Source organism: Osmerus mordax, chromosome 21, assembly GCF_038355195.1.
Source record: "Osmerus mordax isolate fOsmMor3 chromosome 21, fOsmMor3.pri, whole genome shotgun sequence".
Lineage (NCBI taxonomy): Eukaryota > Metazoa > Chordata > Actinopteri > Osmeriformes > Osmeridae > Osmerus > Osmerus mordax.
The window spans coordinates 12,880,457-12,895,283 of record NC_090070.1 but is presented as its reverse complement, the minus strand read 5'-3'; the positions used below and the strand labels follow the sequence as shown (position 1 = coordinate 12,895,283).

The 14,827-nt window shown below is 41.8% G+C and overlaps 1 protein-coding gene across 1 annotated transcript; it reads left to right on the top strand.

Moving 5' to 3' along the window:
• The first annotated feature begins 363 nt into the window (after positions 1-363).
• LOC136965077 (zinc finger protein ZFP2-like) lies at positions 364-9,451 on the top strand. The gene is made up of 2 exons (XM_067259074.1): positions 364-603; positions 7,348-9,451. The coding sequence occupies exons 1-2, from the start codon at positions 519-521 to the stop codon at positions 8,937-8,939; spliced, it is 1,677 nt and encodes a 558-aa protein (XP_067115175.1). The 5' UTR covers positions 364-518; the 3' UTR covers positions 8,940-9,451.
• The last annotated feature ends 5,376 nt before the right edge of the window (positions 9,452-14,827 follow it).

The window sequence follows — 14,827 nt, the reverse complement described above, 5'->3', positions numbered from 1 at the left end:
TATCTAGCCTTTATATATATCTATGGTGGCCCCCATAGACATGGTGACCCCTGCCACGATATACCCGGACATATATTGGTGCAACACTGTACTGTCTGTACAGTGTTGCACAGACAGTACAACTCGGGCTCAGTAAGAACGACAGATTTTTTTTTTAAATGGAGGTTGTCTCATTTCTACACTGCACCGTTTGAAATCTATGGACATTAGCTGATAGTTGTTGACAATGCGTTGGTTCAGAAAACGACGCAGCTATGCGCTTCCCGAGACTAGCCTGCCCGGAAGTAAACAGAAGCTCGATGTTGTTCACATCCGACAGGAGTTGTGCGTCGCTACGTTTTAACACAAAGGAAGGACCCAGGTGCTAATAGCTAACCTCGTTGTGCGAGTATAATTTTTACTCCACCAAAATTTAAAAACGAAATTTGTTTAGAGATTTTACCCGTGAAAGACTAATAACGTCAGCTTTGGAGATTTTCGCGGCCGTTGAAAAAACGTTTCCTGAGTTCCAAGAAGAAATGTATAATTCCAAGGGGGAGAGCTCGCGGCTCAAACGATTGTTGGACATTGGTACTCCACCGGAGATCAATTTACACCGAACAGGTAGGGTGGACAGTTAAAACTGTCAGGTGGGGAGTCAGTGGGGAATCAGGTGGCTGTGCCAAATGATGTTGTGTCCTTCGGCAAGGTGTAGTGGTTTTCTACTCATGCGTTGTGTTATTTACGACACGTAGCGTTAGCTAGGCTATTTTTCGGCACCAACCATTTATTTCACTGGTGATGAACACGACGTACAGAAGTCATTTAGCACCGTGCAGCCAGTCACCGAATGCTAGAACAAATGAAAATGTAATACATTTAAGCATGTTGACCATGAATAAAAAGGAAACACCATGTAAAACAATGAAATAAACGAAATTAACATACGGCTAAATGAAGCTAGCAAAACGTTACAGAATACCCATAGAAAGGCGATTATAAGAAAGACATAACAATTACTCGATATCGATACTATTTTCGAGACTGCTCGAGTCTTTATCGATACCACTATCGATACTTTTCTGGGGTGAGCTTGAGCTAATCACCATCTAAATGAATGAATTTGGCAAATGTTAAACATTTACATTACGTCATTTAGCAGACGCTCTTATCCAGAGCGACTTACAGTAAGTACAGGGACATTCTCCCCGAGGCAAGTAGGGTGAAGTGCCTTGCCCAAGGACACAACGTCATTTTGCACGGCCGGGAATCGAACCGGCGACCTTCTGATTACTAGCTCGATCCCCTAACCGCTCAGCCACCTGACTCCCTAAACATAGCCTATAGCAGCACCCACACAACCCACGCCACACTTTATGTAAACAAGATTACTGAACAACATTTATAACAATAACATAAGTAAAACAGATGTAAAATAGAACAAGGGGAATGTGCTGCTCTCAGGAGGAGACTGGATAAAAGGAGCACATATTGGCACAATGGCTCTGGCTGAATCTACAATTGTCCACTACAGATGTACTATCCACAACCTGGATGAGTAACTAGTATAAATGACTGTGATTGGTTGGTTGACAAAAAGTGACATTGACAAGCCGTCATTGTTCAAGACGTTATGAACAGTTGAACAGCAGAACACGTTTCAACAAAAGGCACCTGATATAGCTAAATGACCAGCTAATCAAACCCAAACCTTCCTTATCTCATCCCTATTTTGTTTTGTCTCTGTTATTGTTTAACAAGATGCTTAAAGATCCTGTAAAGCAAATTCCATGATTTGCTTCTCAGTACAGCATATACGTGTGAAATTAGTTCCTGAATGCATGTGCAAAGCGTAAAAACTTTTTCGCACTGAAAATTGGAGTTAGACCGTAGAACAGTTTCTCTTCCGTCTTTAGATCAGGTTTTAATGGGCGGAGCCAAAAAATTACCTATCTACGTCATGTTGACCCATCTACGTCAGATCACTGAATGGCTCCTCCTGCTGTACTTTTATTGTAGCCTACATCAGCTAGCTAGCTTCAGGATGTCTCCCTCCACCCGCAACTGCATCTTCCCTGGATGCAAGAACTTCAGCTGCGCTGCAACGCTATTTATTTTCCCTGTCCACCTTATTCTCAGGGGGTCTACTGTAGAAATGATTATGGGTGCAACTTCCGGGCAGATAGCGGAAGTTGCGGTTTGCTATACGTTAGTCCCAGCCAGCCAACAGTGATTCTTTCTAAAGTAATTTCAACTATAATTGAACTAAAACTGGTTTGTTTTTAAACATATGTTGTCATTTATATTGTTATTATTATTGTTATAAAATGTCATTGCGGAGCTCTGGTAGGCTACCTGTTGCGCTGTTCGCGGCTGTACTAACAACCAGACTTGGCTAAATCTGTGGCTTCAAAGACAGTGTGTTGAACACACACCCACAATAAAAAGGGATTGTTCTTGTGACAAACGGTACAGTTTCCATCGCCTGCCAACAGATGAGGAATACAAAAGAATGTAGCTGAAAAACCTAGCCTTGAAGAGACCACCCAAAACACTGTATCGTATGTGTACTTATTTCATTTTGTGGCCAAAAGCCGACGGAGGAAATCCGCATCCTACTTTGTGTTTGGGCTACGAAAGACAGAGTTAATAAAGTAGCTAAATATGCTAGTGTACGTTATTTGAGGCCACTTTTTCAGGTCGTCCTCCCATCCCTCGATAGTAGAAGGCAGAGGTATGATCACATTGTCCTGTTTCAGGTGTAACAGGCTGTGTTCCCACATGTTTTATTTCGCATCAGAATTAGCTTACCGCAATGACTGTGAATGAGCGTTACCATGACAATCGCCTGCTCCGGAAGTCGCGCCCATAATTCAGGAAATGGATCATGGGAGCTAGGAATAAGGTGGATTGATGAGGAAAGGAAAAATAGGTGGATTGATTTTGTGAAGAGCCACACTGATGGAAAGCTTCGGATAAACTCCAACAGCCTCCTCTGCAGTGACCATTTCACGGCGGATAATTTTAACATGGGCCAGAGACAGACGGTGTTCAGGGACACACGGCTTCTCTTGCAGCGCGGAGCCGTACCGAGCATCGCTCTCCCGGCCGTTCCTCCTCCGGTCGCACCTGGACCATCCACCGCCACCAGCAGTTCATCACTCAGTTCTGTGTGCTTGTTATAATTATACTAGATAACCTTTCCAGAGGTATCTCTGCTATGAGTTAGTGCAAACCGCTAACTTGATATTAGGCTACTCGGTGTAGAATGATGGTATTTTGGTGAAACGGTAGCTATGTGCTAGATGTAGTTGGAGAGCTCACTGTCTGCTGTCTCTGGTGTCCATTTTTACTCCTGTGTTACAGCTCAGGGGAACAATTAATTTATATGCATCTGTATGTTTCACTCATTTAACAAATAAATTCGAATTCTATACTGTTTTGTTCGGATTGACGTAGCGTCCATTATCTGGGTCGTAGGTAGGCAGCGAGGGGCGGAGATTCAGCTCCTTCAGGCGATTTGGCACCGTTGCTTCTCGAAGACAGTCTAATGCATTTTACGTTTAGCTGATGCACAACGTTGAGGTGCTTATTGCACCTCAACGTTGCAGTAGTGGTCTTATTGGACCACTACGGTCCCCCCCTTACAAGAAATTATCTTAGAACATATATTACACGTCGCTTCATCCTTATCTTTGGCTTTATTAAAATGTAGCCAAGCCTTTGACCGCTTAGTACATTCAGCCATCGTAGTTAGCAACAAAATGAGAAATGTAGCGAAGTAGGGCGTGAGCCAATTAAATTCTTCTTCTTTTAGTTTAAAGGCGGTTGGCAGGCCATTCAATTGAATTTAGTAATTTTATTAGACAATCGATGTAGGTTTGTGATTTGATTTAGATGACCTGATCTCTCGAGACATAAGTTACATTATATTACTTAGTCTCGATAGCGGTATCGATAAGCTCGGACCTTATTGATCTTCGGGTTTTGAGAAATTTGGAACCGGGTCCTTACAGAACCTGGTATCGATCCCCATCCCTAGCTACTATTAGGCAGCTTACCATGAAAACAGCACATGCAGACTGTAAATAGTTTTGGGGTTCACCGCTAAAGTCTGCAGGGGCGCAGCAGAGCCCGCCCCCTATACACACAACCAGGTCTCCATGGCAACCACACCGTTACAATAAATCTCCGTAAAATAAACTAATGTAAATAAGATCTAAACCATTACAAAAATAAGTTGATGAGTGATAATAATTTGTATAAAATAAATATTGAAATCATTAAACGGTGACAGTGATGGCAAGTGAAATCATTAACTCCGCTACAAAGGCACGTCACCCTACTTTAGGGAATGCCCCTGTACTTTACTGTAAGTCGCTCTGGATAAGAGCATCTGCTAAATGACAAAATGTAAAACGCAACATAGTTTTGGCCAAGGCTAGGTCCAACCAGGGGTGGATCTAGAAAAATATTCATGGGTTGGCAAGAGGGTGGCAGGAGATTTTCAGGGGTGGCACCCAGGGGCGCCGCCAGGAATTTTGGGCCCCATTAAAAAAATAAAAAAATCGTTTTTCAATTTTTTGGAGCCCCTGTCAGTCAGGGGCCCTTGGAATTGTCCTAACTTTGCCCCCCTACACGGCGCCCCTGGTGGCACCCCGTGAGTTCGGTAAAGTTGGAATGACATTCACAGATTCAAACTTCCGGGATCAATTACTCTATAGCGAAATGTTATTAAATCACAAATAACGCATCTTTCGTACTGTTTCGTCCTCCAACCTGAAGAAATAACATTGGTCTACGAGCAGCCGGCGGTGAGGCGGCAGTAAGACAAGTGCTTAGGGACCGTCTACAAACTACAACACCGAAAAGAGATACCACAAAAATATTTATTAATTTAATGTATAAATAAGGTTTCCAAACTTACCTCAATTATAACTTGTCTCCTGCTAGTTGTACTACAGCACTTCAAAAATAATAATTTTGGGGAATATTTTTTGCCAAAAGCATTTAATATATGACATATAAATGAAGTCATACTCCACACATAGAAGCCCCCCTGCTGGTTGTACTACATCACTTACTTTTCAAAAATAGGCAAGTACATCATTTTGGAGAATATCTTTACATTTACATTTATTCATTTAGCAGACGCTTTTATCCAAAGCGACTTCCAACAGAGAGCATTACAAAAATGCATAGGTCACTGATCATAACAACGAGATAGCCCCAAACATTGCGGGTAGCCAAAACATGAAGCATACATTGTGAAAGTTACAATTAAACAACATGAACCTCAAAAAGTGCAAGAGTGTACCTGTAGAAAAGCAATCAACAGTAAAATATTTCACAGTGAGTACAATAATTTTAAATCAGTTACAACTAACCAACAAGAGCAACAAGTCACTCAGTAAGAGTCATTGTGATCCTGGAGGAAAATAGCATAAGGTCCAGCATAGGGCTGTTGTTATCGAATATTTTAGTAATCAAGTATTCTACCGAAAATTCCATCGATTAATCGAGTAATCGGATAAAATGTAATTTTGCTTAATAGGGTATATGTCAAACGCACATGACTAAACCGGAAAACAGGTCTCACCACTTCCGCTGCTGTGCTAACCCAACGCAAAGAACTAATGTTCTTCTATTTTATTAGCCCAACGGCAAACCCAGCTAGTTCACACAATAAACAATAACATTATTATTATTATTATTCTCAGCATTTTTAATTATTTAACTGTGAAGACTTTTCTGCTGTACAGAAGTTCATCTTCTACTTACTCCCCCTCCGATGTCCTAGGCCTTTCTTGTCTTTGTAAAGCACCTTGAGCTACAATTATTGTATGAAATGTGCTATATAAATAAAGTCTGTCTTACTTACTTACTTCTGTAATTTTGCTATTGGTACAATATTGTTTGTCACAGATGCATAATGCATTTCTCACATTATTGGTCTCTTACTCTAGGGGCTTCAGATTACAGTTGCATAGAAAACTCCTATTTTTTTAGGCCTGCTCTGGCCTTGAAGACCAGCTGCACTAGATTCCTGGGCATAGGGCCGTAAATTTGCCTCTTGATAGCTGGGCCTTGTAGTTTTCTTATGGAAGAAACATATACACATAATCTTCTTCTTCTTTTAATCATAAGCACTTTGGGCTTAATATCTTCTACATATTAGTGGCAATACTACTCAGTCAACAGCTTTGCATCTGGTTTTCAGTAATATAGCATATAAAAGCAAAAAAGGTGATTAAAAGGTTCATTTTCAATCATATAAATCCATAATCATTACCCATCCTCATAATTACAACAGTGTGATGTTTTTTCCACAACATTAGCCACTCAGGCAGACGGGAGGGCAGTGGTGAATGACAGGAGGGCAGTTTCTGTGGAGTGGCCAGTCTTGAAGCCTGATTGGTTGGGGTCAAGCAGGTTGTTCTGAGAAAGTTTGACAGTTGGTTAGATACAGCACGTTCAATTGTTTTTTAAAAGAAGGGTAGCAGTGATACTGGTCTGTAGTTCTGGAGGACGGCAGGGTTAAGGGAGGGTTTTTTGAGTAGAGGGGTAACTCTGGCCTGTTTGAAGGCAGAGGGGAAGGTGCCGGAAGTAAGAGAGGAGTTAAGGGCAAGGAGAAGAAAAGGCTGTGAGGAAGAGCTCGTCATCCATGGTTCCATACATGGTTCCTGGCATGATCACTTGGGTGTTAGAATAAGCTGAGATCTGGTGACTGTGAAGGCCGTAGCATTATGACATCATTTTGTGAGGCCTCCCCCTCCTGGAAGAGACCATCAGGATAGACATGGTTCATCAAAGGATGAAGATGATCACTCAGACTAACTCAGGTCTGATTTATAGTGATCCTCTAATGGGACATTTGTGAAATGGCTGGTAAATACAGACTTCCCTAACTAACCCTGTAAATACAGACTGTTCCCTGACTAAGCCTGGTAAATACAGACTGTTCCTTGACCGAGGTGGTCAGCACCCATCTTAGCCTCCTTGAGCCAAACCGTTCCCTCCATGTTGGAGTCACAGAAGGTGGACCCTACCACATATTTTCCACTCTTACTTAACTGTCTCCAGCCTTCTCTGCACCTCTCTGTCACCAACCAACCGTCTCTGGAGGAGGGGAGCCCTCACCCAGCTGCTCCTCCCCAGGTTTCTAACATGTTTTCCTTGTCTTCCTTGAGAGTTCAAGTGGGTTATAGGTGCCAATCTACGCCCATATGTGAAGCCCTCTGTGACTTAAAAAAGAAGACAAATTACATTTGATTTGAACTTCCATTTCACAGTGTTTGGTTTTAAATGGCATATTTTTAGCTGTCAAACATGTTGGATTGCAAAATATAGCTGTTCTCCTTCCCCTAGATGTGCAGCAGCTCTCTGTTCCGGAGCCCCCACAGATTAAAGAGGAACAGGAGCTGTGGACCAGTCAGGAGGAAGAGCAGCTCCAAGGACTGCAGTCTGAAACTACAGACTCCATCTTCACTTCTTCCAGTGTGAAACATGACTCTGATCAGAAGGGCTCCTCTGAATGTTCACATGTTGACCAGACTGTTAAAGTGGAAGACAGAGAAGGAGGAGACTCTCTACCCACCAACAAAACTGAGGAGCAAATCAAAACAGAGCCTCATGTACAAGACTCTGGAGCACCAGAACCAGACAGTGACTCTCAGCCTCTCTCTATTGTAGCTCCAGACAGTCCTGCAGCTCAGAGTTTGGAGGAGGAGGAGGAACATGAAGGAGTGATGCTTTTACAGAACAGAACACAAAACAATGAGGGTCTTCCAAGGGAAAATAGACCACAGGGAAGTCACACAGGAAAAACAAAACATCAGTGTCAACAATGTAAAAAAACGTTTATATCTGAATCATATTTGATTAATCACATGAGAACACACACGAGAACAGTCATGAGAACACACAAAGGAGAGAAACATTTTCAGTGTCAAAAATGTAACAAAAAATTTGCTCAGAAATGTCATCTTGTTGATCACTTGAGAACACACTCAGGAGAGAAACCTTTCCAGTGTCCACAATGTAACAAACGATGTGCTCTCAAAGGTAATCTTCTTAAACACATGAGAACACACACAGGCGAGAAACCTTTTCAGTGTCAACAATGTAACAAACGATTTGCTGACAAAGGTAATCTTGTTACTCACATGAGAAAACACACAGGAGAGAAACCTTTTCAGTGTCGACAATGTAACAAACGATTTGCTCAGAAATATAAATTTTTTGATCACGTGAGAACACACTCAGGAGAGAAACCTTTCCAGTGTCCACAATGTAACAAACGATGTACTCTCAAAGGTAATCTTCTTAAACACATGAGAACACACACAGGAGAGAAACCTTTTCAGTGTCAACAATGTAACAAACGATTTGCAGACAAAGGTACTCTAGTTGATCACATGAGAAAACACACAGGAGAGAAACCTTTTCAGTGTCAACAATGTAACAAAGGATTTGCTCAAAAAAGGGTTCTTGTTCGTCACATGAGAACACACACAGGAGAGAAACATTTTCAATGTCAACAGTGTAACAAACAATTTTCTCACCAAGGTAATCTTGTTAGTCACATGAGAACACACACAGGAGAGAAACCTTTTCAGTGTCAACAATGTAACAAACGATTTGCTCAGAAATACAAATTTGATGATCACGTGAGAACACACACAGGAGAGAAACCTTTTCAGTGTCAACAATGTGACAAAGGATTTGCTCAAAAAAGGGTTCTTGTTCGTCACATGAGAACACACACAGGAGAGAAACCTTTTCAGTGTCAACAATGTAACAAACGATTTGCTCATAAAGGTAATCTTGTTAGTCACATGAGAACACACACTGGAGAGAAACCTTTTCAGTGTCAACAATGTAACAAAGAATTTGCCCACAAAAGTAATCTTGTTAGTCACATGAGAAAACACACAGGAGAGAATCCATCGTGTGAATGATGTAATGTTTTATGCCAGAAGACCTGTATCTATTTCCTGTCCAGTGGGTATTTATATGCTTTGCTTCCTCCCTTGTATGTGCTGGTGCCAAGCAAGGAGCATCTTCCACCTTAGATACCATTACCTTCCACCTTAGATACCATTACCTTCCACCTTAGATATTTTCGAAAAGGTTGAAAAAAAGTTTTGAAAGGTTGAATGACAGATCTCCCTAGAGGCCTGAGGAAGACTGATGTGTAGATGACACTGAACATAGGAGGGGGGGAACTCTTTTCACAGATAAATCTGTTCCCCACATAATGATCACAGTAACATACATCACCAGCATCACTCTATTGCTTTATAAATTGCTAGATTGTAATATACAGGGGTGGAACCACCTTTCTCAGGCCTCAAGGGAAATATGTTCCCCCTGTGTTCTCAGTGTAAAAGACTGGTGTATAGATGAAACTTGTTACTCATTATGATCACTGTAAAATAATGAATGAAATATGAGTATCCTAAAATTATAACACTGACTTGCCTACTTATTGTACAGTACAATAGTTTATTTGTGCCTACAACAAAACGTAAGGTTGTGTGTTAAAAACGACACCCAAACAATACTAGCACCAGCTGTTACAGACTCTGAAAACAGGGACTAACGATTGAGCAACACAACTTACTGTAGTTTAACATTTGTGCTGCCTTCGGGTTACATGACCCAAAGGTTCATAACGAACCATCGTTGTGTTTACCCAATTTTACCCAATACAAAAACACATTCAAATCATTTTCTTTTAACCTTCGCAATGTGGGGAGGGGGGTCTGAGACAGCCCAACGGTTAAAAGAAAATGCTTCACTTTGTTTTTGTACGCGGTAAAGTTGTCGCAATACGACGGTGGGTCACAATGACTGATGGGTCAGAATGACCCGAAGATAACACAAGAGTTAAAGCCTGTATTTGAGTGCAAATTAACTAACCAACATCAATAAAATGTACTGTATGCTCATGGAAAGTAGGTAGAGTACACTATAAGCTAACACACACGATTATATAAATCACATTCAGCCCAACCAAGCAACAACAGAAAACGTCATGATTTCTCACACGTGCAAGGAAGGGGGAACAGGGGAACTCTCCGGACACCGGAGCATGTCTCCAGAACACAGGCAATCTTCTCGTTGTTTAACCCTTGTGTTCTCTTCGGGTCATTCTGACCCGTCAGTCATTGTGACCCACCGTCGTATTGCGACAACTTTACCGGGTACAAAAACAAAGTGAAGCATTTTCTTTTAACCGTTGGGCTGTCTCAGACCCCCCACATTGCGAAGGTTAAAATAAAATTATTTTTATTTGTTTTTTGTTGGGTAAAATTGGGTAAACACAACGATGGTTCGTTATGAACCTTTGGGTCATGTGACCCGAAGGCAGCACAAGGGTTAAGAAGGCGTGTTGAGCTGAATTAAACTACTGCTTGTATCAAGACCTGCTCCGGTTTCCACGCTGTTTTTGAACTTTGAAGAAGTAGATTTTGGACTTGTGATCAGAACATGATCAAATATGACACGTCAATTGATAGACTCCAGGACGTAATTCAAGTCAGTACGGTACTCTAGTCACACGGCCGGGAACAGGTCAACCAATAATTCTGGCAGACTTGAGTTCCTCGCTCCTGTTTCACTTCCCGAGCCTAGTGCCAGAAGTAAAACGATATGTGTAGGAATTAAATCTATGCTGTTATTTCATATCAATACTTCAGATATACCAAAATGTGTAATAACAATGCTGAACATGTATTCCAGATATAATCAATGCTTCAGATGAAATAAGTAATGACTATGATTATTCACCAGGACGTGACAGTGTCTGAGAGAGTGAGAAGAGGGTCATTCTCAAGAGAATGTGTCTTTTAGTGAGAAGAGGAATGCAATAAATACTGGCAGGGAGGGGTGTACGGGTTGATACGATTTATTTCAGAGTATTTGGAAGTCAAGGCCGGTGTCTGGTACCAGAGAGGGGAGGCAAGATGACCACATCATGGGACAAGGAGAGGGTACAATGGGCCTCACAACTCTGTGGGTCTAGAGGAGGAGACAGAACCGGTTTTAGGCGGTGGAAAATGTATCCCTCTGCTCGGAGAAGAATGTATCCTTTTGCACCTGGATATCATCAGACCTTTAGCCCTGCCCCCTGAATGCTCTGCCCCCTGTATATCCTCTGACCTTTAGCCCTGCCCCCTGTATATCCTCTGACCTTTAGCCCTGCCCCCTGAATGCTCTTTCCCCTGTATATCATCTGACCTTTAGCCCTGCCCCCTGAATGCTCTGCCCCCTGTATATCATCTGACCTTTAGCCCTGCCCCCTGAATGCTCTGCCCCCTGTATATCATCTGACCTTTGAAATTCCCAACTTGACTGGCCAAAACCTCCTTCCAAAACCAAATAGGATGAGGACATCCTCGCTCCATCGTCTGGTAGCCAATCACCTGACAGACACCTCCATTCCAGGAAGGGGTACAAGACGTGTGCCCTGGACAGGTTGGGCATAATTTAACTGGGCAGAACTCTCTCTCAGACTTCTGTCAAGACTGTTCTCATGAAGGCTTTTGTCTTCTCTACTCTACGAAGCGAGACTGGTAACATTGACTGGTATCGCCGAGCTAAACTTGAGACACCTTGGTGTATTGTATTCATTGTTGATTTGCATAATTTCTTATTAAACTACAAAGAACTTGGTCTGGCATTGAACCTGGTATTAGAACCCAGATTAGAACATACAGGACAGATGCTCAATGATGTTTACATTCTGTAAAATGGAGTATCTACTTTTGAACCAATAACCACAAGGCGAGAGCCGGGTACTTGTAGGTGTGTTCAACTTCATGCAGCGCCGGCATTGTTGAAGCAGTGAATGCTGTCGTGGAAGTTTTTGAGAGAATCAATCGTTAAGCTGAAGTCGGGTGAAGTACAGAGTTAATGTTTATTTGACGTATGACGTAAACATAATAACGTTACCAACATAACTTCATCGACACACAAACATAAGACAATAACACAAAGACAATTCCATACAGCTCCATCTAGCATTCTAGAATGGAACCGAAGAGTCCAACAGACACCAGCACTACGCAGCTGATGGCCGTGAATTTTATAGATATGACAGTTCCCAAAAGTAATTGGTCCATCCTACAGACATGCAGCTATACCAAATCTCTTCTGTTATTGGTTAACTCTTCTGTCATTGGTTAACAACACAGTTGAATCCACATCGTCTTCAGACCTGCAGTGCTTCCGTTGGTGATAAGAACTCTAAAGTCACTTCACATCTCTAGTTAGGTGTCATAAAACTGCAAATGGCATCTCTGCCAAATGGAGTTGAATCAACATTCATTGTATCAAGCTTCTTAGCCAATTGTAAACTTCTTTTAAAACACATTCATTGTACATAAGCCCAAAATGTCTTTCACAATGCCGGTTATACATTTTGTTTGACTTGAGACTAGTGATGTGTCGTTCGTGAACGATTTGTTAATTTTGAACGAATCCTTACAAGGACTAGGGAGTAACGAGTCTTCTCAAAGAGTGATTCGTTCATTTTCTCGTGGCCGCGCATCGGGACTGTTGCATAGGCTCAGTCGAGGAAACAGTTAAGATTCGTTCATTTCCCGACTGGGTCTTTGGGTACGAGTCTTTGGATCATTTTTCATGTGACCTGCATAGGTTCAGTAGAGGAAACAGACACCTCATTCCCTATCGCGTGACTGCTGTGTTTAGTACATTTACATTTAGCAGACGCTTTTATCCAAAGCGACTTCCAAGAGAGTTTTACACAAGTGCATAGGTCACTGATCATAACAACGAGATAGCCCCAAACATTGCGGGTAGCCAAACATGAAGCATACATTGTGAAACCAAATAAGTTCCAAAGGGAAGAATAATAAGAGCATGTAGTTAGACAAGTTTCAATTAAACAGCAAGAACCTCAAAAGTGCAAGAGTGTACTTGTGGAAAAAGCAAGCAACAATAATATATTTCACAGTAAGTACAATCATTTTAAGACAGTTACAACAACCAACAACAGCAACAAGTCTCTCAATAACAGTCATTGTGATCCTGGGGGAAACTAACATCAGGTCCAGCCAAGCATTCCTAAGTGCCGTTGTACTCCCGGAACAAGTGCGTCTTGAGCCTTTTCTTTTTTTTGCAATTAAAATGTTTTATTCATGAACATACATGGTACATATCTCATAAAAAAAAGAAAAAGAAGCAGGCTGCAGCGTATCATCTGCACTGCTGAGAAGGGGCTGCAATCTGCCTGCCCTCGAGGACCTGCACACCTCGAGGACCCTGAGGCGAGCGAGGAAGATTGTGGCCGACTCCTCCCACCCTGGACACTCCCTGTTTCAGTCACTCCCCTCCGGCAGAAGGCTGCGGTCCATCAGGACCAATACCTCACGCCACAAAAACAGTTTCTTCCCTTCCGCTGTTGGCCTCTTCAACAAGGCCAAGGGCCCACACTGACTCTAATGACTGCCTGCTTAAAACACACTGCTTTTTGCACTGCATTACAAAATTGTATCTTGTACATTTGTATTTTTTGTAATATTTTTTTATTTTTGTATTTTTATATTGTAAATTACGGCAACTCATATTTTATTTTATTGTATATTTTATTTAATTATAATTCCACTTAGTACTGCTAGTTTATGTACCCTTAGTATAGATAGTCCACATATTTAAATTGTAGGTCCCTATATGTTTATTGTATGCACCTTCCTGCCAAAGCAAATTCCTTGACTGTGCAAACTTTCATGGTGAATAAATCCCATTCTGATTCTGATTCTGATAAGATACAGTGTGTAGAAAAAGGTAGGTCAGAATACAACATATTGGTTGGGTGTTCCTGGTTAAAAGAAAACAACATACAGAAAAGAAAAACTACAAAGGTATGCAAGCACCGATCATACACCACAGCATTCATAAAATAATCGAAGCATCGAAGGCTCCACTGTCACACCGGCTGTCTCGACAGCCCCAGTTGCTCCCCAAGGGCTCCTGGATGTAATGAGCTGCAGCTGCAACCGTGCAGGCCTGTCATGCACAGACTATTGCAAGTGTGAGGGAGGAGTCGCCTGCTGTAGTTGTTTCACCAGCAAGGACATGGAAGACGACGAAGGGGAGCAATGTGTATATAATGATAATGAAGAGTGGTAGAGTGTTGTTTTTGTATGACTGACTTTTAACCTGGATGTGAGTTTCCACCAGTAGTCAAATGTTGACATGGCCTCCGTTTGTTTTTCATGATCAGTGCAGACATATAATACATAGTTTGACCTTTGACCTTCATTTGACCATGACCCCTTATCTCTTTATAGTTACTACTAGTTTTATACTTACTCTTTATGGGTTAATCAATAATCAACTTTATCACCAAACCAAAGGTTGGACAACTAGGTCAGCTAGTAGTCGAAGAATGTGTAACAAGTTTGAAGTTTGTATGGTCGATTTTGACAAAGATATTGAAGAAACATTCGGGCTGTACTAGTCTTTTACCCGGTCCCTAAATATGACGCGGAGCCTGAACGGAGGTACAAATATGAATGTCTGTTGAATATCGAATATAAAACTGATTTCACCTGGGTGTTTGTCCGAACGTCAAAAAGCGGTGGGTATGTTGACACCAACCAATTGCATTGAAGCATAGATGGTCCAAACGTGTACAGACATTAAAAACGGCGACGTCTGTACACGAACGACTTTTGGCACAGTCGGCATTCCATAGTTTTTAACTCCTCCCCGACTGCAAGCGACAACTCTCGCCGGTCTTTTCATGCAGCAGCAGCTGATTGCGGACACTGCTAATAGCTAGCTTTTTTGCGCACAGTATCAGTTTTAAGCCACCAAA